The 25,285-nt window shown below is 33.6% G+C and overlaps 1 protein-coding gene across 1 annotated transcript in view; it reads left to right on the forward strand.

Annotated features, from left to right (window-relative positions):
- Positions 1-25,285, forward strand: part of CSMD3 (CUB and Sushi multiple domains 3) — a 1,309,925-nt gene that overhangs the window by 128,920 nt on the left and 1,155,720 nt on the right. The window contains exon 2 of the mRNA XM_043483744.1: positions 24,805-25,027. Coding sequence (XP_043339679.1) covers positions 24,805-25,027 — 223 coding nt within the window. The remainder of the gene's footprint in view (positions 1-24,804; positions 25,028-25,285) is intronic.

Consider the following 25,285-nt stretch of genomic DNA (forward strand, 5'->3'; position numbering starts at 1 on the left):
TCATCTTGAAATTTTTACCTTAATAGAATCTACAAATTCCACACTTCCATTTCAGATTTCCATTTTTTAAAGGAAGATGCTAATCTGTGTCTCCTGTGACGTGAAAGTGAAAGTTGCTCAGTCTTGTCCGACTCTTTGTGACTTCATGGACTTTACAGTCCATGGGATTCTTCAGGCCAGAACACTGGAGTGGGTAGCCTTTCCCTTCTCCAGGGGATCTTCCCAACCCAGGTCTCCCGCATTGCAGGTGGATTCTTTACCAGCTAAGCCACCAGGGAAGCCCAAGAATACTGGGGTGGGTAATTTATCCCTTCTCAAGCAGATCTTCCTGACCCAGGAATCGAACCAGGGTCTTCTGAATTGCAGGCGGATTCTTTACCCACTGAGCTATACAGGTTTTACAAAAAATTAAGCTAGATAATGTCTACAAAGCACATAGTACAATGCTTGGTGTTTAAAAAGCATCTCAGTAGTTTCTCATTCTATAGTAAGTAAATTCAATTCTATATTAAATGAAGTAGTGTTTAATTTAAATACATGCTTCTTATTCTTCCAACCTATCTATTTTTACTCTATCTGTATTTCCCCTATCATTTTTAAAACTATGATGAACGAGTTGCAAATAATTTTTTAACAAACTCAAGGAAAGGTGAAAGATTACTTTCCAGACCTAACATTTACTTTTCTGTCCATTATTTCCTAGTGTCTTTAGACAACAGCATAAAGTTATTTTTATACTCATTTTAGAAACAAATATATATATATAATAAATATATTTTATTTTTATACTTATTTTACAGGCAACCCTCAGGCATAATTCTGTTTTATGTATGTATAATCACTTTCCCTTTATTCTGAGTTTTATTTATTTAACTCTTTTCGGTTCCAGTCAATTTTTCTAGGAACTATTTTTGCAACCTGTGATAAAGAAATCATCAAAATAATATTTGCAAAATACTTTCAAATTTGTCAAGTATTTTCACAAGCATTATCCATTTCATACATTATTCACCCATTCATCCAGGAAGCATTATATTTGCTCACATTCTTGACACTAAGCTGGGTACTGGGATAAAGATCTAAAAGCTGTCCTCCAGTAGCTAGGAAGCTCACTAATGGCAGGGTAAATACTACAATGTTTATGCATGCCAAGTGCTATGGTAGCTTAAACGTATGGTAAATGGTTCAGACTTGAGTATGGGGCATTGTTAGACAATGGGTATCCTTTTTTTTTTTTAAGTACATGAGTATTAGATCTAAAGGGGAAAGGAAAATTTAGGGAGAAGCAGCAGCAGATGCAAAAGCAGAGAGGCTTAATATGACTGGAGTCTATGTTTGTGAAGAGGGATGGCACAGGATGGAGGAAGGAAAAAAAAAAAAACACAGAGCCTAGATGGCTGGAAGTCATGCCCTATACATGGACTTTATTCTTTAGATAATGGAAAGTCATTGAAGAATATTAGGCAACACTAATTTATCTACGTTTTAGAAAGTGGCAAATTAGGAATTAGAAATAAATTAGAAAAGAGTTAAACATAAGGTGGGAGAATAGGGGCTCTTTAGCCCTATTTATTTATCCATAAAAGAAACTAGAAGGGCCTGATCTTTACCTTGTACGTGAGGTTGAAAAGAAGGGACTGGTTTGTTTGTTTTTTAAACAACAATATTTTTATTAAATTAGCAAGTATTTTTTTATTTTTAATTAGAGGATAATTGCTTTACAATGTCGTGTTGGTTTCCACCATACAACAATGTGAATCAGCCATAAGTATATATATGTCCCCTCCTCCAGAACCTCTCTCACACCCCCTGCCCCATCTCAGCCCTATAGGTTCTCATAGAGCACTGGTTTGACACTGTGGTATACAGCAACTTCCCACTAGCTATGTGTTTTACATAAGGTAATGCATATGTTTCAATATTAATCTCTCAATTCAAAGAAGGGACTAGTTTTAAGTGACATTAAGAAAGTGACTAAATACTTAGCATTCATTGAGAACTAATACTTCTCAATGAATGTAAGTGACTTGCTTAAGTTTATCTTAACAGTAATTATTCTCTCTCTAAATAGAGTTTGTCCTAATTTATATTTGGGCTTCCCTGTGGCTCAGCTGGTAAAGAATCTGCCTGTAATGTGGGAGACCTGCGTTTGATCCCTGGATTGGGAAGATCCCCTGGAGAAGGGCAAAGCTACCCCACTCCAGTATTCTGGCCTGGAGAATTCCTTGGATTGTATAGTTTATAGTAGAAGATCTTATCATATTGCATTTGGATGAATCTTTAGTTTAGGGTCTGGAACCTCTATGAAGAGTTTAAAGTTAATTCTTTAGGCTTAATTATTGTCTCTTAGTTTTCTTTATGTTTCTATTATCTAATGCTGAAAGAGAGACTAACATATTTTTATTTTCATTATTTCTTAAACAACAGCATAAAGTTATTTTTATAACTCATTTTAGAAACAAATATATGTATGTAATATATATTTTTTATTTTTATATTTATTTTACATGCAGCTCTCAGGCATAATTCTGTCTTATGTATGTATAATCACTTTCCCCTTATCCTGAGTTTTATTTATTTAACTCTTTTGGGTTTCAGTCAATTTTTCTAGGAACTATTTTGCAAACTTATGGAGAAATAATCAAAATAATATTTGCAAAATACTTCTAACTTTGTCAAATATTTTCACAAGCATTATCCATTTCATGCATTATTCACCTTTTCATCCAAGAAGCTATATTTACTAGCATTCTTGGCACTAACCTGAAGCTTAGTATCTTAGAACATAATGATGTATTTGCTGTTGTCGTTTAGTCATTAAGCTGTGCCTGACTCTTTTGTGACCCCATGGACCATAACCCACCAAGCTCCTCTGATCATGGGATTTCCCAGGCAAGGATATTGGAATGGGTTGCCATTTCCTTCTCCAGGTGATCTTGCTGACCCAGGGATTGAATCCATACTCCTGCATTGGCAGGCAGATTCTTTACTGCTGAGCCATCAGGGAAGCCCTGATGTATTATCTTTCATCATTTTCTGGGCTCTCCAGGCTCTGCTTATTGATTATTTTCTGTATGAGGTTGTTTGGGCTGCCTAGGACCCAGGCTGGGACTGCAACATCCAAAATACTTTTACATACAAGTCCTAGACCTCTCCCAGGATGGCTAGAAATGCTATGTCTCTTTACAAGGATTAGAAGCAAGGATTTTAGCTTCTAATGTGGTGGTTTACGGCTCCAAGACTGAAACTGGAAATTCTGAGGCTTATCAAAAGTTAGGCCTAGAACTGGAACAGACTTATTTCAGCTGCATTCTATGGAAAAAAGCATTTCATACAGCCTACCTCATCAAAGAGGAGAAACTGATTTCACTTCTTGAAGGCAGCAATAGCATTAGTATGAAGGAATGAGAGAAATTATCAATATTCATAGATTTTCTACCATACTCCATCATTTGCACTGACCTATTTTGTAGATCATTTCTGAAAGTAGATATTTTCTTTTCTATTATCCTTCTTGATGTAGATAATGCCAACTTAAGGGCATATAGTAATATGAAAATTTATAAAATGGGTTATCCCTCAGAATGACAATTTAATGTAGCTTCATAGAAATATTTTTCTTTGTATATGACTATAAGAGAAATACGGCCTAGGTATCACTACATGCATTAAGCATCTATTTCTTGTATTTTACTCCTTCAGTTTCAATAGCGATGATAAAATTTCACGAACTAGCAATTCTTCTGCTATAAGACAAATTTTATAACCAACCCATACAGAGAAAAAAATCTCCTGATAGCCTAGTATTTTCCAATTACAAACATTAAAAGGAGTGGTTTATATGTTCATTTGGTACAAACACAGGTCAATGATAGATGCTGATAGATGGAGTACATAAAACAATGGTGGAAGATGAAGAGTCATTAATTTGAGGAAGTCAGTAAGGAATCCCTTCTACTCCAGCCCAAAAATATTTAATTGTGAGGCTCTGAGGAGTCATTTCTTTGGTAACTACTTTATTTTAAAAAGACTAAAGAACTCTAGCATTCTTCCTCTCCCTCTAAGTTTTCAGGATAAACATTCCAACTTGGCTTCCTATATTTTAAATCAAATAGTAGTAAATTAGGAACATTATTTAGGATTTGAAATTAATAAATACATTTCATCCTTATACAGAAAATCATTTATTTGAAGAAGGCAGAATTATATGGAATCTACTGCCCTGCATAGTGTCGAAGGGCCTTTAAATGAATGCAGTTTATAATTGCACTAAAAATTCAGTATAATACATGTAAGCCTAAAATAGAAGAGGATAAATTATAATAAATATAACCCTGAAACACAAACACACACAAACACATGCACAAAACACCAAAAACAAAGCAAAAACACAAAGCAAGGCAAAAGCAAAAATAACCTGTGTTCTTGAGCATTCCATGACTAATTTTTTTGGTTCTGTTATGTTATGTATTCAGAAGACTAATCATTTTTAATTGAATATGAGGACAATCTGGATGTAGCTTCCCATTCCTCCCCCTGCCACATACACCTTCCCCCTTGATCTACTGGGTTGCCTCTGTTAATCCTAATATCAAGGTATCTCTTTTAATCCTCACCCTTTGCTTCCAAAGCCATGTGCTCTGGTAAAGAGAGAAATCTTAGCATTCAGAATAACTTCACAGCTTAATTATGAATTTGCACTAATTGTTTAAGAGTAAGGGCCATGGGTTGACTTTGCCTGTTTCATATAGCAGGCCACTACCTATTAAAGCTGTGCACTATTAAAAAATTATATAAACTCCCTGTGCCTTTGCTGTCTTCTGTAAAATGAGGATAGCAGTGGTAAGTATCTCAGAGTGTTACGGTAAAAACTATAGATAAAGGTCATGCATATTAAATTCTTTAAAGAGAACTGGGTACACATATTAACTAATAATGACCTTTAATCTCATTAATGATCATCCAAAGCCCTACTGAATAGATATAGATAGTAAGATAAATGTATATTATGATCAGAGCATATTAAAATTACTCTCACCCTTCTTTTCTAGTTTCCTGGTTAGAAAATCAGTGGTGACTGTCTTTTTCAGTTGCACTTACCTTGTAACCATTGCCATTTTCAATAGGCTCTCATCTGTACAATGCTCAAGCCCAACATCAACCCTTTTTCCTAAGGATTAAGTTTATTCTTGGAAGCATACACACCTAGAAAATTTCGTTATCTCCCCTTTGTCTACTGAACCTCTGCTTTGAGCTCTCAGATAATCTTTGTACAATGTATGTAGTTAATACCATATCTCTTTATTTTCATCATTCATTATATTCACACCTAGGAAATTTAGTTATCTCCCCTTTGCCAACTGAAGCCCTGCTTTGAGCTCTCAGATAATTTTTGGAAAATATATGTAGTAAACATCATTTCTCTTTATTTTCATCATTCTTTAGAAGTACTCTTTAGAAAATGTTCTTTGTTTAAAATGAAAGTTTGTATCTTGACAGTAAGTCTCATATATATTCTTGCTAACAGCCATCTGTCAGCAGGTTGGAGTTGGACTGTTACTGCTCTTAAACTAAAATACATTTTCAGTGGTGTGAAAACTGATGCAAGACAACTAACTTATATTTTTCCTTTATTCTTCCGCACTACGTCACCTGCAGAGTTTTGTCCCCAAAACAGTGATATCCTCTTAACTGTCACTCGCACTGCTGCTTTCCAAACCACAGAAGAAAGAAAGCCTGGGATGGAATTCAGAAGTCCTTGTGATTTGTTTGCTGATATGCCAAGGGCTATAACCACTCTTTGGACTCACAAAAGGCCCGTTTTTCACCTTTATACCCTTTCAATGTTACTGTTCCTTCTAAAGCAAATAGTGACTCCAGGCCTAAAGGAAGAGCAGGGAGGTGTGGAAGGAGATAATAACCAGAACAGCTATTAATAGCACTAGGTTAAGATGTGTTGGGTAGCAATAAGAAGAAAAAAGGGAAATCATATTATTGCTTCTGCAATGAAAAAAAAAAATGTGTCAAAAGGAAGATAAGTTGAAAATACAACCATGAAAGCTTTTCAGTACTTTATTGATATAGAAATATTTTTTCCTGCTCTTTCCAGCTCAGCATTTTCTTGCAAAAAAAAAAAAAATTTTTTTTTTTTTTTTTAATAGAAGTGTTCAGGCAACATGCATGACAGGCAGCTCATGTCTGGAGGATTTTAAGAACCTCTAAATGTTGTCAAGTATGAGGAGAAGGGTGATTGAATTCATGGTATCCTCAAATATAATAACTCAGAAAAATTTCATTGCCTGGAATATGTTAATTTTATCATAAAGGAGAAATGATGAAAAAATAAGTTAAAGGTCAGACACCACAAAAATCTTGGTATTTTTCCACTGGTACACCCAAACTCTAAATTTTCCATTAAAAAATAGAGAAAAGAATACCTCTTTGTAACATTCATTGTGGCAAAGCATGAGCTTCATTACAGTAACATTCATTGCCACACAACTATAAATCATTTTATAATTTCTTTGCTTTATGTTGATTATCTTGTATAGTCCTCATTTTCTTAATTTATGTAATTTTATTTGAAGGATATTTGCTTTACAATATTGTGTTGGCTTCTGCCATACATCAACATGAATCAGCCATAGGAATATCTATGTCTCCTCCCTCTTGGCCCTCTTCCCACCCTCCATCCATTCTGCCCCTCTACACTGTCACAGAACGCTGGTTTGAGCTCCCTGAGTCATGCAGCAAATTCCCACTTGCTATCTATTTTCCATATGGTAGTGTGTATGTAGTACTTGATTGGAGATAGGAAACTGAGTAATTCTAGACTAAATTGTGTCAAGTTTACTCTAACAAGACAAGGTAAAATATAGAAATCAGAAAGTCACAGCTGTTTAAATAACACACATACATTCTGAAAAAGTTGCCTTGTATATAATTACTCTTGTGGTGTTATACACACAGAGCTTCATTTTTTATTTTTTAATCTAGTTTTCTTGGTACTTGTCAACTAGTTTTTCCATAATCAGAAAAACAATCCTTTAAATTGTGACATAAGAATGAGAAGAACTTTTTGATTCCTCAATTTCTAACCGCCTTTTGAATAGCCAACCTAAAATTTTTTTGAGACACTTATGGTCTAAAAACGTCTGCTGTATTTCTTATCAGAGAAGAAATTAAAGGAGAAGGGGGTTGGAAAATCATAAAGTTAACCTACCAAGAGGGGTCAAATAACTATTCAAATTTTAGAAAATTTGAAAGAAAAAATATAGAAAATTAAGAAAAAAATAAATCCTACCAGAAAACAACTAAGTGTGGGTAGTGAAAATAAGATGGAAATAACTTAGAACAAAAAGAAAAATCAATAATCTATTCAGCATAGTAAAGAAATTACATAAAGTGAAAAACCAAAAAACAAAAAGCAAATAGCATACTTGTGGAAATTTAAATTCTGGTGCCAAAGTGTGCGGTTTCAAATCCCAACTCTGTCACTTTATAGAAGTGTGATCTGGACAATTACTCATAATTACTTTTTTTTTCTCGTATGCCTGTTTTCTCAACTGAAAATTGAAAAAAATTTCAAGGCTACTTTATAGGGATTTTGAAGCACAGTACAGAATAGGGCTGCTGAGAGGAATAAATGAGTTATTACAGGAGAAGTGCTTAAAATAAATAGAAGCAAATCATAAGACTAGATATGCCTTTTCTTTATAAAAGAAGTAAACAGTAAGTGAAGAATTTAACTTTTTATTTTGTATGGGGTAGAGCTGATAAACAAAGTTGTGATAGTTTCAGGTGAATACCAAAGGGACTTAGCCATACACATACCTGTGTCCATTCTCCCTCAAACTCCCCTCCCATCCAGGCTGCCACATAACCTTGAACAGATTTCCATTGTGCTAAAGTACATCCTTGTTGGTTATCTATTTTAAATATAGCAGTGAGTTTTGTTGTACTTCTTCTGTCATTAAGTCATGTCCAACTATTTGTGACCTCATGGACTTAGCATGCCAGTCTCCTCTGTCCTCCACTAACTCTCTGAGTTTGCTCAGATTTATGTCCATTGAGTCAGTGATGCTATCTAGCCATCTCATCTGCTTCTTCTTTCTCCTTTTGCTTTCACTCTTTCCCAGCATCAGGGTCTTTTCCAAACAGTCAGCTCTTCTCATCAGGTGGCCAAAGTATTGGAGCTTCAGCTTCAGTATCATTCTTTCCAATGAATATCAGGGTTGGTTTCCTTTAGGATTGACTGGTTTGATTTCCTTGCAGTCCAAGGGACTCCCAAGTCTCCTCCAGAACCACAATTCGAAAGCAATTCTTCAGCACTTAGCCTTCTTTATGGTACAAATCTTACATCTGTACATGACTACCAGTAAAATGATAGCTTTGACTATACAGACCTTTGCAAAGTGTTGTCTCTGCTTTTCAATACACTGTCTAGGTTTGTAATAGCTTTCCTTCCAAGGAGCAAGCATCTTTTAATTTCATGGCTGCAATCACTATCTGCAGTGATATTGGAGCCCAAGAAAAGAAAATATGTCACTGCTTCGACTTTTACCCTTCTCTTTGCTGTGAAGTAATGGGGCCAGATGCCATGATCTTCATTTTTTAATGTTGAATTTCAAGCTAGCTTTGTCACTCTCCTCTTTCACCTTCATCAAGAGGCTTGGCTCTTCATCACACTCTGCCATTAGAGTGATATCATCTGCATATCTGAGGTTGTTGATATTTCTCTGGGCAATCTTGATTCCAGCTTGTGATTCATCTAGCCTGGCATTTCACATGATGTACTCTGCATAGAAGTTAAATAAGCAAGGTGATAATATATACCCTTGTTGTACTCTTTTCCCAATTTTCAACCAGTCAGTTGTTTCATGTCTGGTTCTAACTATTGCTTCTTGACCCAAATACAGGTTCCTCAGGAGATGGGGAAGGTGGTCTGGTACTACCACCTCTTTAAGAATTTTCCATAGTTTGCTGTGAGCCACACAGTCAATGGTTTAGCATAGTCAATGAAGCAAAAGTAGATGTTTTTCTGACACTCCCTTACTTTCTTCATGATCCAAGGAATGTAGGTAATTTGAATCTGATTCCATTGGACTACACCATGCTGGGTCTATATTCTGTGAGACTTTCAAGAGAATCTTTTATACTGGGTAAGCATCCCAAATCTATGACAAATTGTATTAATCTTTGTCTTTTCAACTTTTGCAATTTCCTAACAAGCCTATACATCAAGTAAAATATTTAGTACAAAACTTTATTTTATATTTTATATGCATTTATTAAGGGGAATTTTGATGTTTATGTAATAAAGGGGCTTTATAATTTGCATTATAGTTATTTTAGTTAGCATAATAAGACTGCATTTTTAAGGAGAGTCTGAGAAATCTTTATTCAAGTTTAAACAGAAGGTCATTATCACTTTATCTTTCATAGTTTCTATGTCTTAAATATAATGCTAAAATAGCTTGGATTTACAGATTTACCCCTTGTTCTGATATTTATCAATCCTTGTGAATAACCATATTAATAAAAATATTATGCTGCCTTAAGTATTATGCCTTACAACTATGATCCATACTTTACATACCTTACTTCTAATTCTTATAAACTGATTTTACATGGTTTTAATTATAAAAGTTTGGTCCAAGGAAGAAAAATGACATAACAAACCTGTATAATATTTATCTATAACAAGAGTGAGTAAAAGCCATTGATCAATCTAAAGGCAAAATAATAAAAATTTTATAAACTATACAGTGCTATGCAAGATTAATTACTATTATTCTACCTGAAGATAATGAAACTTAGTAAAGTTATTTTAACTTATATTCTCTTGCTCATTGCAGAGCTAATTTTATGTATTTGATATTAAAAATTTATCTTTTATTTTAGTAGTGAGAGAAAGACAATTTGGTTTGTTCATGGATGTATAAACACAAATTGTTGGAATATGAAACTACATCTTTCTATGCTAAATTTTCTTATATTTATTTCACAATACTTGCTGCACTTTTTGTTAGTCTGATGCTCAAATGATAGTTAAATATAATGTAAATATATTTAACTATTTAAATATAAAATAAATATCACATATAAGTTTATATGAATAAAAGATAAGATTAGGGAGCCATAGTGTATGTGGAATTATTTCAATAAGTAGACTTTCTTTTTAATAGCTGGGTAATATTCCATTGTGTATATGTACCACAGCTTTCTTATCCATTTGTCTGCTGATGGGCATCTAGGTTGCTTCCATGTCCTAGCTATTATAAACAGTGCTGTGATGAACATTGGGGTGCACGTGTCCCTTTCAGATCTGGTTTCCTCAGTGTGTATGCCCAGGAGTGGCATTGCTGGGTCATATGGCAGTTCTATTTCCAGTTTTTTAAGGACTCTCCACACTGTTCTCCATAGTGGCTGTACTAGTTTGCATTCCCACCAACCGTGTAAGAGGGTTCCTTTTCCTCTGCACCCTCTCCAGCATTTATTGCTTATAGACTTTTTGATAGTAGCCATTCTGACCAGTGTGTAATGGTACCTCATTGAGGCTTTGATTTGCATTTCTCTGATAATGAGTGATGTTGAACATCTTTTCATGTGTTTGTTAGCCATCTGTATGACTTCTTTGGAGAAATGTCTGTTTAGTTCTTTGGTCCATTTTTTGATTGGGTCACTTGTTTTTCTGGAATTGAGCTGCAGGAGTCGCTTATATATTTTTGAGATTAATTCTTTGTCAGTTGCTTCATTTGCTATTATTTTCTCCCATTCTGAAGGCCATCTTTTCACCTTGCTAAAAGTTTCCTTCGTTGTGCAAAAGCTTTTAAGTCATTTGAATCAGTTCTAATGAGGTGGATGAAACTGGAGCCTCTTATATAGAGTGAAGTCAGATAGAAAGAAAAACACCAATACAATATATTAACACATATATATGGAATTTAGAAAGATGGTAACGATGACCCTATATGCGAGACAGCAAAAGATACACAGATGTAAAGAACAGACTTTTGGACTCTGTGGGAGAAGGCAAGGGTGGGATGATTTGAGAGAATAGCATTGAAACATGTATATTATCATATGTGAAATAGATTGCCAATCCAGGTTCGATGCATGAGACACGGTGCTCAGGGCTGGTGCACTGGGATGACCCTGAGGGATGGAATGGGGGAGGGAGGTGGGAGGGAGGGTCAGGGTGGGAAACGCATGTACACCCGTGGCTGATTCATGTGAATGTATGGCAAAAACCACCACACTATTGCAAAGTAATTAGCCTTCATTTAAAGTAAATTAAAAAAAAAATTATAGGCTCTTGAACAACTAGTAGAGCGACAATTATCTCTTAATCATATTGCCTCAACTATTAGTCCTTGGAAGTCTCCTGTCTTTGTTATTAAGAAGAAATCTGGGAAATGGAGAATGTTAACTGATTTAAGAAAAATTAATGCTATAATTGATGGGCTTCCCTGGTGGCTCAGAGGTTAAAGCATCTGCCTGCAACATGGGAGACCTGGGTTCGATCCCTGGGTTGAGAAGATCCCCCGGAGAAGGAAATGACAACTCACTCCAGTATTCTTGCCTGGAGAATCCCATGGACAGAGGAGCCTGGTGGGCTACAGTCCATGGGGTCGCAAAGAGTTGGACATGACTGAGCGAATTTGAACCTATGGGTGCTTTATAACTAGGCATTCTGTCACTCTCTATGATACCACAAAATTGGAAAATAAAAATCATTGATAAAAAAAAAGAAGTAGACTTTCATTTTATTTTAAAGCAAATATGGATTTATAAATCTATTTTTCAAGTGCATGTAATTTGAACTCCTTTAAAAAAAAAAGCCTATAGACCTACAAAGTATGTGATATGTGTATAGCTATTCAATAGAAAATTGCTATAATGTGTGGAAAATTAAGGTATATTAATTAAACTATATTTCTGTTTTCTGAATCTTAAGATAGATATATAAAATCCACCATTGGGTATTATTTTTTAAAAACTTTAATATTTCTTGATTTGTACCTGTGTACTTTGCACAGTAATAGATATTGGAAATTTTAAAACAATTATTACTTGACAGCTGTCCCTTACTCCAGCTATGATCAACTATTAAATGCACAAACAGTAAATTTTGATTGATTGTTGGACTTCAGAAAAAATATCTGTTAGAGACTGGATTATGTTATCTTCCTCCAAAGACTAGTAATTCTTGATATAGACGGGAAGTGACTTATTTTATTATCACCTTGAACTTGAGTAGTTTTGGTTTGTTATTTTATAGTTTTTATATTTGTGATCTATGGAAATCTCAAAATGTTTGCCAACACTGTAACTTTTCAGGACTCAGTCTCCGAACTTTGTGTCCCTGTCGAAGTTCAACTTAAGGTTTCATTGGGGTAGGTCGGGAGTATATATTACTCCACAATGTGGGCTCATTCTGCCAAGGCTCCTAGTGTCTCAGTTGGACAGTAACGATAGGTTAATTAGATTTTGCTAGGGAGATGAGTGTTCTAATGATCTGCTGATAATTCCTTCCCTGATGCTGCTCAAAGTCTACATTCTCTGTTCCAGCAGTAGATGACAAAGCAGCTGTTATATGAGAATTCTCAGATGGTTTTACTCTGTGCATTTATAGCATTGTCTTAAGTCATCAATTTAAGTGAATATACACAGGGACTTCTGGTTACCCCTCTCTGCACAACTCTATCTTCTCCATGCTCCATTCCACAAAATCTAGCAGCTCTGTTTGCCCTGATCTCTGAAATCTTCTTCCTCAAATCTGTGGAATCACAATACTCTTTGCAAACTTCAATTCTCTGTACCACTGTAGGGAAATTCTCCCCAGCAGAGAACTGGGTGGGCTCTAGGGCTGAAGGCATGAAGAGAATATAATGAGTTTACTGTTGTGCAAACAGAGGTGCTTCCAAGAAAGGCAGAAGAGTTTGGCAGTCATGGCCAGTACCCTATATGGAATGTGGAAGGCAATGATTACAATGACTTTTCTCTTCTCTTAAACTTTTATCTTCTGCCGTGTCTCACATTGGTCAAATTCAAATTGAAGCAGGTTGGCCAGAGGGTAAGGGCTGGCGATATAGTTTACAGCCCAGCCTCTCCAGTGGTATAACAAAGGAAGCAGAGACATTTTAGTGTGGGAAAGGAATAACCAGCCTAGAGACATTTCTGAATTTAGGACAATAAGTAATCTTACATTTATAATGGAATACACTTTTATTCACATACTCATGTAATCATTAGGACACTGTGAAAATTATACAAAAATCCAGTTCATTACCTTGAATTATAATATTATATATATATAATATTAAAAAGTCTCAATGTCATCAAAAGAAATATAAACTAATATTTCTATAGATTTTACAAATATTCTAGAGCTTGAATAAGTTTAAAGATCTTTTAAAAGGCAGATTCAAAGCCAGACGGGCATAACTGATACAATTTTTAGAAGATTAAATAATAGTCACTTTTCTAGTTTTCTAGGAGCTACATATGTTTGCTAATCTTCACAAGAATTTTTAAGCTAAATGTATTATTATTCTTAATTTGCAGACCAGCAAACTGAGTTTCAGAAAGACTAATTAAATTTCCCAGGATCACAAAGCTGTTAAGTGATAAGGCCAGTTCTGCGCAAATCCAAAATTTACTTTCTGAAGAGTACAAGCCACTGAATATTAAAGGAAATTAAGTTAATGAGATGACTGATATAAAAGTAGATGGCATTTTATTTAAAGAAGAAAGGAATGCATGTGCGCCTGCTCGCTTCAGTCATGTCCCACTCTTTTGTGACGCTATGGACCGTAGCCTTCCAGGCTACTCGTCCATCGGATTTTCCAGACAAGAATACTTGAGTGGTTGCCATGCCCTCCTCCAGGGGATCTTCCCAACTCAGGGATCAAACCCACATTTCCTACATCTCTTGCATCACAAACAGATTCTTTACCCACTGAGCCACCTGGGAAGCCTGAAAAGAATAATACAAAATAAAGAACAATATTACAATTTATTTAGAAAACCTGTGAAATGGTCTGGAGAGACTGTTGACTTTAAAAAGCTTTTGGATTATTCAAAGGCATTGGAATTATGCCAAAAGACATTGTTTAGAGCACATATGATTCATGGGGTGAGATTAGGTATAATTAACATCCGTGTTAACATCTAAAGGTCTGAAGAAAATTAAGGTATAAGTAACAGAAAAATATGGTGAAAAGCATGATATTAATGGACTATTTTTTTAAATGTTCTTTTAGTCCAAGGAGAAAAGATACAATGTATATTAATCACTAGAGGTAGAATGTGATATCTGTGGTCAGTGTCGGATAAAATCCACAATTTCTGAACATTTAAATTTGAAATACTAATATATTTTAACATGATACCTTATTTGATATATTGTGTGTGTGTGTGACAGTCACTCAGTCGTGTCTGACTCTTTGCGACCCCATGGACTATACAGTCCATAGAATTCTCCAGGCCAGAATACTGGAATGGGTAGCCTTTCCCTTCTCCAGGGGATCTTTCCAACCCAGAGATCAAACCTAGGTTTCCCTCATTGCAGGCGGATTCTTTATCAGCTGAACCACAAGGGTAGTCTGTTTGATAATGCTTGAAGATTAAAGGTTATTCTGATCCTTCAATATTTTTGTATTAATCAGAATCAAGTTAAATGTCATTTATATTATAATTCTATTGTAACTTTTCTTGACCTTGAATTTATAATAATGTTCTGATGAACTGTTTATAAGTCTACAGATGAAGTTATAGAAATAATTCAATTTTCATAATTTTCAGTTGGAATATTGATTTACAGTAGTAATTCTATACTTTTGAAGAAAAGATCAGAGAATCATGTATTGAAGTTAGGAAGCAACAGGAGACCGGTGACTTCCTCCCTTTGACATTACAGGCTAGTGTTTACATGCAACCAGATATTTGTCTAAAACAATCTCATTTGGCAGATTGATAGGCATTTCTCTCTTGCTTATTTTTTTTTCAAAAGGCATATCTGTCTTTAACTGTTCTTTCAATTACAATTAATTTATCCAATTTTATTGCTTAAATTTTTTACTTCAGAAACTTTCAAATGCTACTAGAAATGTTTCAGCTATTCTTCAAAGTCTGGCAATTCTAATATTATGGAAAATGATGAAAATATTATTCTAGGTAATGCTCAACAACATGAACAAATCAACACATGGATATTTACAGTACATAAGAATCCAGTGAATTCAGGAAGCAAAATTACATAATTTTTTCTTACCATCGTGAAGCAAAGAATGAATATTATGGATATGCAGAATGGCTTGAGTAACAAAGTTTGAAAGGTAAAGGCAGTCAGCAACATGCCAATGGAACAGTAGGATTAAAATACTTTAGAAAATACATCTTGCACAATCTCATCTTTTACCTTAAACCTGAAAGATGTATTTTAACTGATATTTAAAAAACTAGAGTAAAAATGAAACATTAAAAGTTTAATTCATTAAATAATCAACTCAAATTTGAATCTTTATTTTCCTGAGGCTCTATATTTTAGATAGCTTTTCAAGGACTCATGTATAATGACTACCATGCATGTATGTGCTAAGTTACTTCAGTTGTTTCTGACTCTTTGTGACACTATGGACTGTAGCCAGCAGGTTCCTCTGTTCACGGGATTCTCCGAGCAAGAAGACTGGAGTGGGTTGTCATGTCCTCCTCCAGGGGATCTTCCTGACCCAGGGATCTAACCTCGGTCTCCTGTAACTCCTGCATTGCAGGTGGATTCTTTACTGCTGAGCCACTGGGAAAGTCCAGTGCCTACCATACATATCTATAAACTATCTGCTTTTGTCTGTTTTAACCATTAGATTTTGCAGATTATGGTTGAAACACTGTTATAAAATATTTGTAAGAGCTAATTAATATTTAGTACAGTGCTTGGTACCTAGCCCATACGCAGTGAATGATATTGCCCTGAACTACTGAATTCACTGTAAACTGTTTTGTCTGAATAGTTATATTAGTTAATTTTGTAATATACTTCAGATATAGATTTTAGAATGAAAGATTTTGTTGGTTAAAAAAAATTGCTGAGAGACTGACTGGTGTGACACAAAATGAAGAGGTATATAATTGAAAAGAAATAAAGATAAGGCAACATAGTGCAATTTCTACATCTGACTCTGATGTAGCATGAATTGGACAACTCTTTCACCAAAGACAAGGATAAAAAAAGATAAAACCTTTAAAAAGAAAATAAAAAAGTACTTGTTGTTAGAACTAAATTACAATAAATATGGACACAATTTTCAGATAGAAGAAAAATAAACCTAGGTGAAAAGACGGATATGATAAAAACAAGCAAATATGCAGGTAAATCTAAATGTATGTTGAGTAATTAAGATAGTAATAGTGTTTTGGGGGTGTTTAAATTATATGTAAACTTAAGTCTACAAAAACAGTGTTACAAACATCACAGGATGGTGTCTAGTTATAATTCTCTAATATTCTTGCTTTATTTTGGAAGTCATGAGGGCTAATTAATAATTGATCCAAATAATCCAGAATACACTTTTTACTCTCTAGGATTACTACTATCAGAAAATGATATTAGCAAGCTAATAGAAAAAAATGCAGTTTAAAGGCCAAACATAAAAGAAAGCAAAAGGAGGAAGTAAAAGAACAAAAATCAGGCAAAGCAAACAGAAAACAAATACAAAAAAAGTGAGTTTAAATAGAGTAAATACTTCAAAAATAAAGATTGTCACATGAGTTTAAAAAGACAAAAAACACTAAACATTGCTTATAAGAAATCCACTCAGACTATAAGTATAGACACTAACATAAATAACTGAATATACCTATACTAATGTCAGATAAAGTAGACCTTATGTGAATAATCATATAAATAATAAATGTTACTCTGTCTTAAGTATTATGCCCTGTATCTATGACATGCACTTTATATACATTATTTTTAATTCTGATAAAATAGTTTTAATTATGAAAGCATGGTCCAAGAAAGGTAAATGACATACCAAGCTTGTATAATATTTATCCACAACAAGAGGGAGTGAAAGCCATTGATCAATTCAAAGGAAAAATAAAACATTCTATAAACTATAAAGTGTTATACAAAATTAATTAGTATTATTCTACCAGAAGATAACATTGGAAAAATCAATAAAATTGACAAACTACTAGCAAGAATGATAAAGAAAAATTAGAAAAGACACAAATTACCAACATTAGGTATAAAAGAGGAGAGACACACCACAGACCCTATAGACATCAAAAGATAATAAAAGTATGTTATGAACAATTCTGTATGTATCTGTTTGACAACTTAGAATGTACCCTTAATTAAACACACACACACACACACAAACACATACTGTACGAAATAAGCAATTTGTAATAGCCCTAAGCCCGATAACTTAATGAAATATAATTCACAATAACAAAACTCCCCTAAAAGAAATATAGCCCAGATGATTTGATGGATAATTCTAAAAATATTTAAAGCTGATTTAACATTAATTCTACATAGTATCTTCCAGATATACAAAAGTAAGGAACACTTTCCATTTAATTCTTATAAAGCTGGCACTATAAATTTCAAAACTAGATAAACAGTACATAAAACCAATATCCCTTATGAATATATATGAAAAATAGCAAACATAATTCAACAATATAAAAAATGATTGTAGTATAGCATGACCAAATATGTTTTATTACAAAATTGCAAGAATGGTCCTATTTTCAAAAATCAATCAGTGCAATCCATCGAACTAAGGTTAAAAATGAAAAAGCATTGTTCCTAATGCAAGAAAATAATATGAAAGGTATAAAGATGAGAAAAGAATTAAAAATGTCCCTCATTGTGAGTGTCATGATAAGCTATATAGAAAATCCCATGGATTTACTAATAGACTCCTAGATTTAATAAGTGACTTCAGCCAGTCACAGATACAAACTAAACATTTAAAATTCAATTATAAATTTTATATACTAGCAATAATATGTGGAAAAGGAAATGGCAACCCACTCCAGTATTCTCGCCTAGAGAATCCCGTGGACAGAGGAACCTGGTGGGCTGCTGTCCATAGGGCCGCATAGAGTCGGACATGACTGAAGCGACTTAGCATGCATGCATGCATTGGAGAAGGAAATGGCAACCCACTCCAGTATTCTTGCCTGGAGAATCCCCGGGACAGAGGAGCCTGGTGGGCTGCTATCTATGGGGTCACACAGAGTCGGGCACAACTGAAGTAAGTTAGCAGCAGCAGCAGCAATAACATGTGGATATCTTAATTAAAATAAAGTATCATTTATATTAAGAAAAAATAAACTACTTATATTTGAATCCAACAAAACATGTCCAGGGATTGTTTGCATAAAGCTAAGCATGACAAGAAAGAAAGCACAGACGACTCAAATAAATGGAGAGAGATATTGTGTTTACAAAATGAAAATCTGAACATAGTAAAAATATGTTTTCTACAAAGAGATTAAATAGGTTTAATCTGAACAAGATTTTTTGTGGATATAGATAAGATCATGCTAAAGTATATGTGAAAATGCAAAGAAACTAGAAGAGCTAAACAATTTTGAAAAATGATGAAGTGAAAGGAATCAGCTTGATTTTAAAGCGTCTTTTGTAACCACTGTGATAAAAAATGTGGCATTGACAATAGATCAAATGGAATAGAACAGAGAATCCAGAGATAGGCCCACACAAATATGTCCAACTAATTTTGACAAAGGTGCAAAATTATTTCAATAGAGAGAGAGAGAAAAAAAAAAACTTACCAGCAAATGGTGCAACAGCAGTTAGACATCCAAAGATAATAGATAAATAAATAACTTTGATCTAAGTCTGATGCATTACACATAAAAAATAACCAAAATGGATCACAACTTGAATCTGAAACCAAAGTCTACTAAACTTACAAAAACAAATAAGAGAATATTTAAGATCTAGAGCTTCAAAATAAATTCTTAGCCTTGATACCAAAGCAGGATTTATAAAAGAAAAAATTGATAAAGTGGAATTCATCAAAATTAAAAAAACTTTTACTGTAACAAATATCCTATTTAAAAGATGACAAAATCAGTAACAGAATTTGAGAAAGATTTGGAAGTCACATAGTAGAGAAAGTACTACAATTTAGAAGACATAAAAACTCTAAAAATTCAACAGTAAAAAAAACTCTAATTATTTAATTAGCATATAGACAAAAGTCATTCCTTAAACTGCATGTTAACTTAAAATATCTTAAAATTGAAAGCTTATTTTAAAAGTTAAGCTAGTCAATTTCCTTCTGATTCCCCCCAAATTAACTTTCTATATATCTAAGTTTATATCTAAGAGTTTATTTTTGAACTCTCAAGTCTATTAAGTTGCTTATGTCCATCCTTCTTTCAGCTTTACACTATGTTGATTGCTGTAGCTTATCTTTGCAATATATTTTAAATTAATAAGTGTGAGTCATCCATCTTTGGTTTTCTCTTTCAAGATTGTTTTGGGTATTCTAAGTTCTTTATATTTTAGTATGATTTTAATATAGTTTGTCAACTTCAGTAAAAACAAAGTCCCTGTTTCTCCTAGGGATTGCTTTGAAAACTGTTAAAATTAATAAATTTAGCAAAGTTATGGGATACTAAATCAACATGTAAAAGTCATTTGTATTTCTAAGTACTAACAGTGAACAATCTAAAACAGGAAAATAAACATCAAACCACTTATAATAACATCAAAAAGAATAAAATACTTAGGAATAAACTTAACCAAGGAAGCAAAGACATGTTTTCCGAAAACACTGCAGAAAGAAATACAATTTAAAAAACACATGCAAAAATTGAAAGACATCCCATGTTCATAAATTCGGAGACTTAATATTGTTAAAATTTTCAGATTGCCCAAAGTGATGTACAGATTCAGTGCAAACTATATATCTGATATAATGTTAATAGCCAAAATTTGCAAATAACTTAACGCAGTTCAATACCTAAAAAACAATAATTTTAAAATGGGCAAAGGACTTGGATAGATATTTCTGTAATAAAGACAAAACTAATGGCCTATGGCTATATGCTGAATATCACTCATCATCAGAAAATGGCAAATTCAAACCACAAGGTCTCTTCATAGCTATAGGATGGCCATTACCATATCTATATCTCTTTATATAGAGAGAAATTGGAGAACTTGTGCACTGATGTGAGAATGTAAAGTAGTACAGCCACAGTAGAAACCAGTGTAGTGTTCTTCACCCTTGAAGAACCTAACAATAAAACTACCATGTGACCCAGAAATCACAAGGTCATTTATTCAAAGAATTGAGATCAGGATACCAAAGAGATACTTGCATTCTCAAGTTCATTACAACACTATGCATGATATCCAAGAAGTAGAAACAATCTATACATACATTGAAGGATGAATGGATAAAGAAAATGAGATACATATATATATAATAGAAATCAACTTTTAAAAAGAAGAAAATTATGTCATAGGCTATACCATGATTGAACCTTAAGGATATTATGCTAAGTGATGCAAGTGAGTTGTAGAAGATCAAATAGTATTAAGATACGATTCCACTTATATGATATTATCTAAAGTAGTCAAGTTCAGAGAAGTAAAAAGTAGGATTTCAGGGGTTAGGGGAACAGGAAAATTAGGAGTTATTTTTCAATGGATATATCATTTCATTCAAGTAAGATAAAAAGTTCTAGAGATTTCTGTCTAAAATATACAAGCCAAAACTGGTAAGAGGATATACTTCATATTATGTGTTGCTTACCACAGTAAAAGCTTTCCAGATGGCTCAGTGGTAAAGAATCTGCCTGCCAATGCAGGAGACACAGGTTCGATCTCTGGGTCAGGAAGCTTCCTGGAGAAGGAAATGGCACACCACTCCAGTATTCTTGCCTGGAAAATCCCACAGACACAGGAGCCTGAAGGGCTACAGCCCATGGTGTTGCAAAGAGTCAGACACAACTTAGCAACTGAGCACACACACACACCCCACAATAAAAAGGGTAATTGCTACTATTGAATTCCTTGCAAGATTTTATCCCACAGATGTTATGTGTCAGAAAAGTGTGAGCTTGATAGTAGGGGCTGGGGGGCGGGGGCAGGAATCTGATCAATATAATTGGGCACAAAAGCCCAATTGCAGCAGATAAACACAAATGTGAAAAAAAGTAAAATTTAAGCACAAGTATGATGTTGTTCTAGCATGGAATTTAGCACAAAATAAAACAGAAGAAATTATAAAATATCATAAAATAGGCACTGCATTACTCTGTAGTATGAAGGAAAGGTAAAATATGGACATGGAAATAAAAAAGAAAATATCTAAAAATCTATGCTGTTAATTAAATTCTTGTTGATAATATGACCCAAATTATGGAAATTTTAGTTGTTTTTCAAGTATAAATTGACTAAATGGACATTAAGATGTTAAGATGTGAAAAATGTAACAGAAGACATTCAGAAACTGTCAAAGACTGAATTTATGGAATTTTTCAATACCAGTTTTTGAGACCAGATTGCCATATACATGTACTGAACTATTTAGACTAAGTTTTGCTTTCACATGTTCTCATAGCAAAGTGTGCTTACCCTGATCACAGCATGTATTCTATGCTAATAAAATAATCTATATTCCCTTGCTATCTCATTTTGTAGTTTTTCACGAAAACAGGCAAAGATAATGTTCTTTTAGTAATTTTATCCTGAAAGCATTACATAAATGATGAATAGATGAACAAACATTGAAGAGAACTCATCAAAGGAGATGGGGCTTCACATATACTATAAAGAGCAGCAAGGACTTGTGACTTTATGACAGCAATGAATAAGCAAAATTGTTTAATTTAGAAATGTAAAAGTATATGAATGGCAATATGGATTACTGATAAATAACCAGAAATCTAAGCAACTGTATCTTAAAAGAGAAGTAAGAAAAGGTAAAGTAGCCATTGAAACATATGTGAAGGATACAACAAGGCAATTTATAAAAGATGAACAAAAAATGAATTAAAAACATAAGATATTTGATTCCAATACTACTCAGAAAAATGCAAAAATAGAATAGAAAATATGCTTTTGCTTTGCAAAATTTGACATGTGAAAAAATCTAGTATCACTGAAATCAGGGTTGGAAGTAGAAAAAACTTAATAATCTTGTGATAGCAGCAAAAAGTTTTACATTCTTGAAGATAGTTTGGCCAATCTCTAAGTTTAAAATTTAGTACTCTCATTTCTGGAATTTTATTGCAGGATATATCACACAAGCACACAAGGATATATGCTCAAAGTTGCTTTTTATACACATGAAACAACAAAGAATGAAACCATCAAAAGAAGATATATTAAACAAATTATAGTACAGACATACCATATGCCATTGAACTATGTAGTCATTAAAAAAAGAACGTAGTAGAAATATACATGTGGATCCAGAAAAATATCAGTGATATTTTACAAAGTTAAAAAATTCAGGAAAAATGTGCTTTAGTATGACTATTTATAAAAAATATACCTAATACACAGAAATACACACATATCTGCATGAGCCAAGAAATGACCTGAAAAGATTAGCTAATAACATTTACTAACCTTGTGAAGCATAAGTAAATGAGGAAAATTTTGTTTTGCTTTGAAAAACGATTTACTTCTGACCTTCTGTGTGTGAAAATTATCAACCTTCTGTTAGAAAAATGTACTTTATTATTAATACTGTGATGTTTAGTCAAATATATATTAAAAATGAAAATAAAATGAACACAGATAAGAAACTTAAAAATAAGTGTAACTCCTAGTTTGCCTAGAGGAAAAAAAAAAAAAAGAAAAGCAATTGCAATGCATGAATCAGCAGGCCTTTGAAGAAGTAGTGGACAAAGCTGAGCATGCTATTTTAGGACATATGTCTTTTTTCTAAAACCATCAGGAATATGGGGCTTGAGACTATATAAAACAGCCCATAGATCAGATTGCAGCTGAAGGGGTTCATGCCTGCATTTAGTTATGAAGTTCAAATTGGAAGCTGTTCAGGCAGAAAGCTAATAGAAATGGGTGATAGCTAATTAACCTAAGGCTTCAAAGTAATTGCTCTGCAAGAAGCAATTTTAAAAGGGACCTTTCTCTTTTTTTATTTTTGAAAATCATAAAATGACTTATATTACTCTGGCAAATGAGTAAAAATATAAGTATACAAACAAATACTATTTTTTGAAAATTTTTGCCTCATCCAACTTATTGGCAAATTTTAGAAAAAGCAAAAGAATCACAAGACCTATGTCACATATCACATTCTGAATAACCCATGCTCTCAACTTTGTTGTATATGAAGATAATCAGAGTATATTACTGAAGTCAATATGGCTAGGAGGATAGGGTTATACTGATTAATCCAGTTCTGAGCCATTCACCTCACCACTAGTCAATTGAGTCAGCTACTCCAAAGCATATAGCTATTTAGTGGACAAGTGACTCCCCTAGCAAAAGCAAGGTGGTCATATGGAATGAATGGACAACAACCCAAAATAGCTTCCATATGCCATAATACACAACTCTGGCTTCCCATTTTTGATGAATGGTTCCTTATACTTTTAAAAAATAGTTGTACCTTTATTATATGTACTCATTCCTTCTCAGAGAGAGGTGTCCCTAATGTCCTGCATCTCTACATCCAGTTCCAAATACAGGTACTTGTGTAGTATGGCATTCTCTCACCCCAAATTAGCTGGACGTCTCTCACTTACAGCTTCATGGTACCCAAACTTCACATAGGATGCATAGATGTGAAAATGAAATCTGGGAATTCTGATGAGAAATGATGAGAAATTCTCATCTGAATTTCTGAAACTGAGGCAGGAAAGACAGGGCCAGGACCAAGGACAGTCTCCTCATGTAAATGCTGGGGACCACATTTTCTGATAAATCTTTGATTTTTTCATTACCCAATATGACTACAGAATATCATATATTTATAAAAAAATCTCTAAGAAGCATGCTATTTTTCTAGGTATTTGCAACAGTTAAGCTCTCAATAATTTAAACCTCCCATAGAACTAGTAAGGAAGTTCTTAAGATGGCGGCAGTAAGTTGTTCAGGATTCAGTTTTTCTCACCAAACTTAGGTGTCACTCCAATGTGGTTACTTTAGGACTGTGCTCTAGTCAAAAGACCAATTACATAGTTTTTGTTGTTGTTGTTGTTGTTCTGTTTTTGTTGTGTGTTTTTTTTTTTGTTTTTTTTTTTTTTTTTAGGTCTGAGCCATTTATCCCTCTGCTAGAATCAGAGTGGGACAGATTTTTCTAAGGTGCATTGATTACATGCTGGAGATTTGCATACACAAAAATGTTAGCATGATTTACCAAGACAAACTGCAGCTAATATTTCAAGACCCAAAATGCATACTAACATCATTACATTTAAATGGTTGTTTATGAGTGTCCACAGTTTGATTGGAACTACTTCTAGGATTGTGCTTGCATGCTGGATCACGTAATGGATAATGAATCAGTAGTATGGAGGGTTTTATTTCATCAGCTGGTTTGTAACTAAGCACAAGTTAGATGATAAATAACATGTCTTCTAGTATATTGCTATTGGAACTTTAGTACTTAAAAAATAGATAATTTACCTAATTCTTAAATTGTTATTTACAAAATTATTGTAGCATGGGTCTTAGAAAAATCAAAGGCTTTTTTCAAAATAATATGTCTTCTAGATTGTTCTTGTTTTTAGTAATAATATTAATGTCTATTTATTTGTCTTTTATTACAGGATTTATTTATACATGTGGTGGAACTTTAAAAGGATTGAATGGCACTATAGAAAGCCCTGGTTTTCCATATGGATATCCAAATGGTGCAAACTGTACGTGGGTAATAATAGCAGAAGAACGAAATAGAATACAAATTGTTTTTCAGTCATTCGCTCTAGAAGAAGAATATGACTACTTATCCTTATATGATGGACATCCTCATCCTACAAACTTTAGGACAAGGTTAGTGTATTTTGAATGGAAAAATAGATGGAAATATTTAATGGGTAAAAGAAGTTTATTTTACAAAAGATGCTTAACATTTGTGGTGAAATTCAATTATGACTCCTTTGGAAATATATCATCCTATGAGCAAATTAGCTCCATAGTCTGACTTTAGAACACTAGTAAATTATCTCTCCAAAAAGTGAATTTAAATTGAATTGTACCCCTTTAGAGTGGTTAAAGATACTTTGATTTTTAAAATTCTTGCCTCATGGC

Source organism: Cervus canadensis, chromosome 12 (assembly GCF_019320065.1).
Source record: "Cervus canadensis isolate Bull #8, Minnesota chromosome 12, ASM1932006v1, whole genome shotgun sequence".
NCBI lineage: Eukaryota > Metazoa > Chordata > Mammalia > Artiodactyla > Cervidae > Cervus > Cervus canadensis.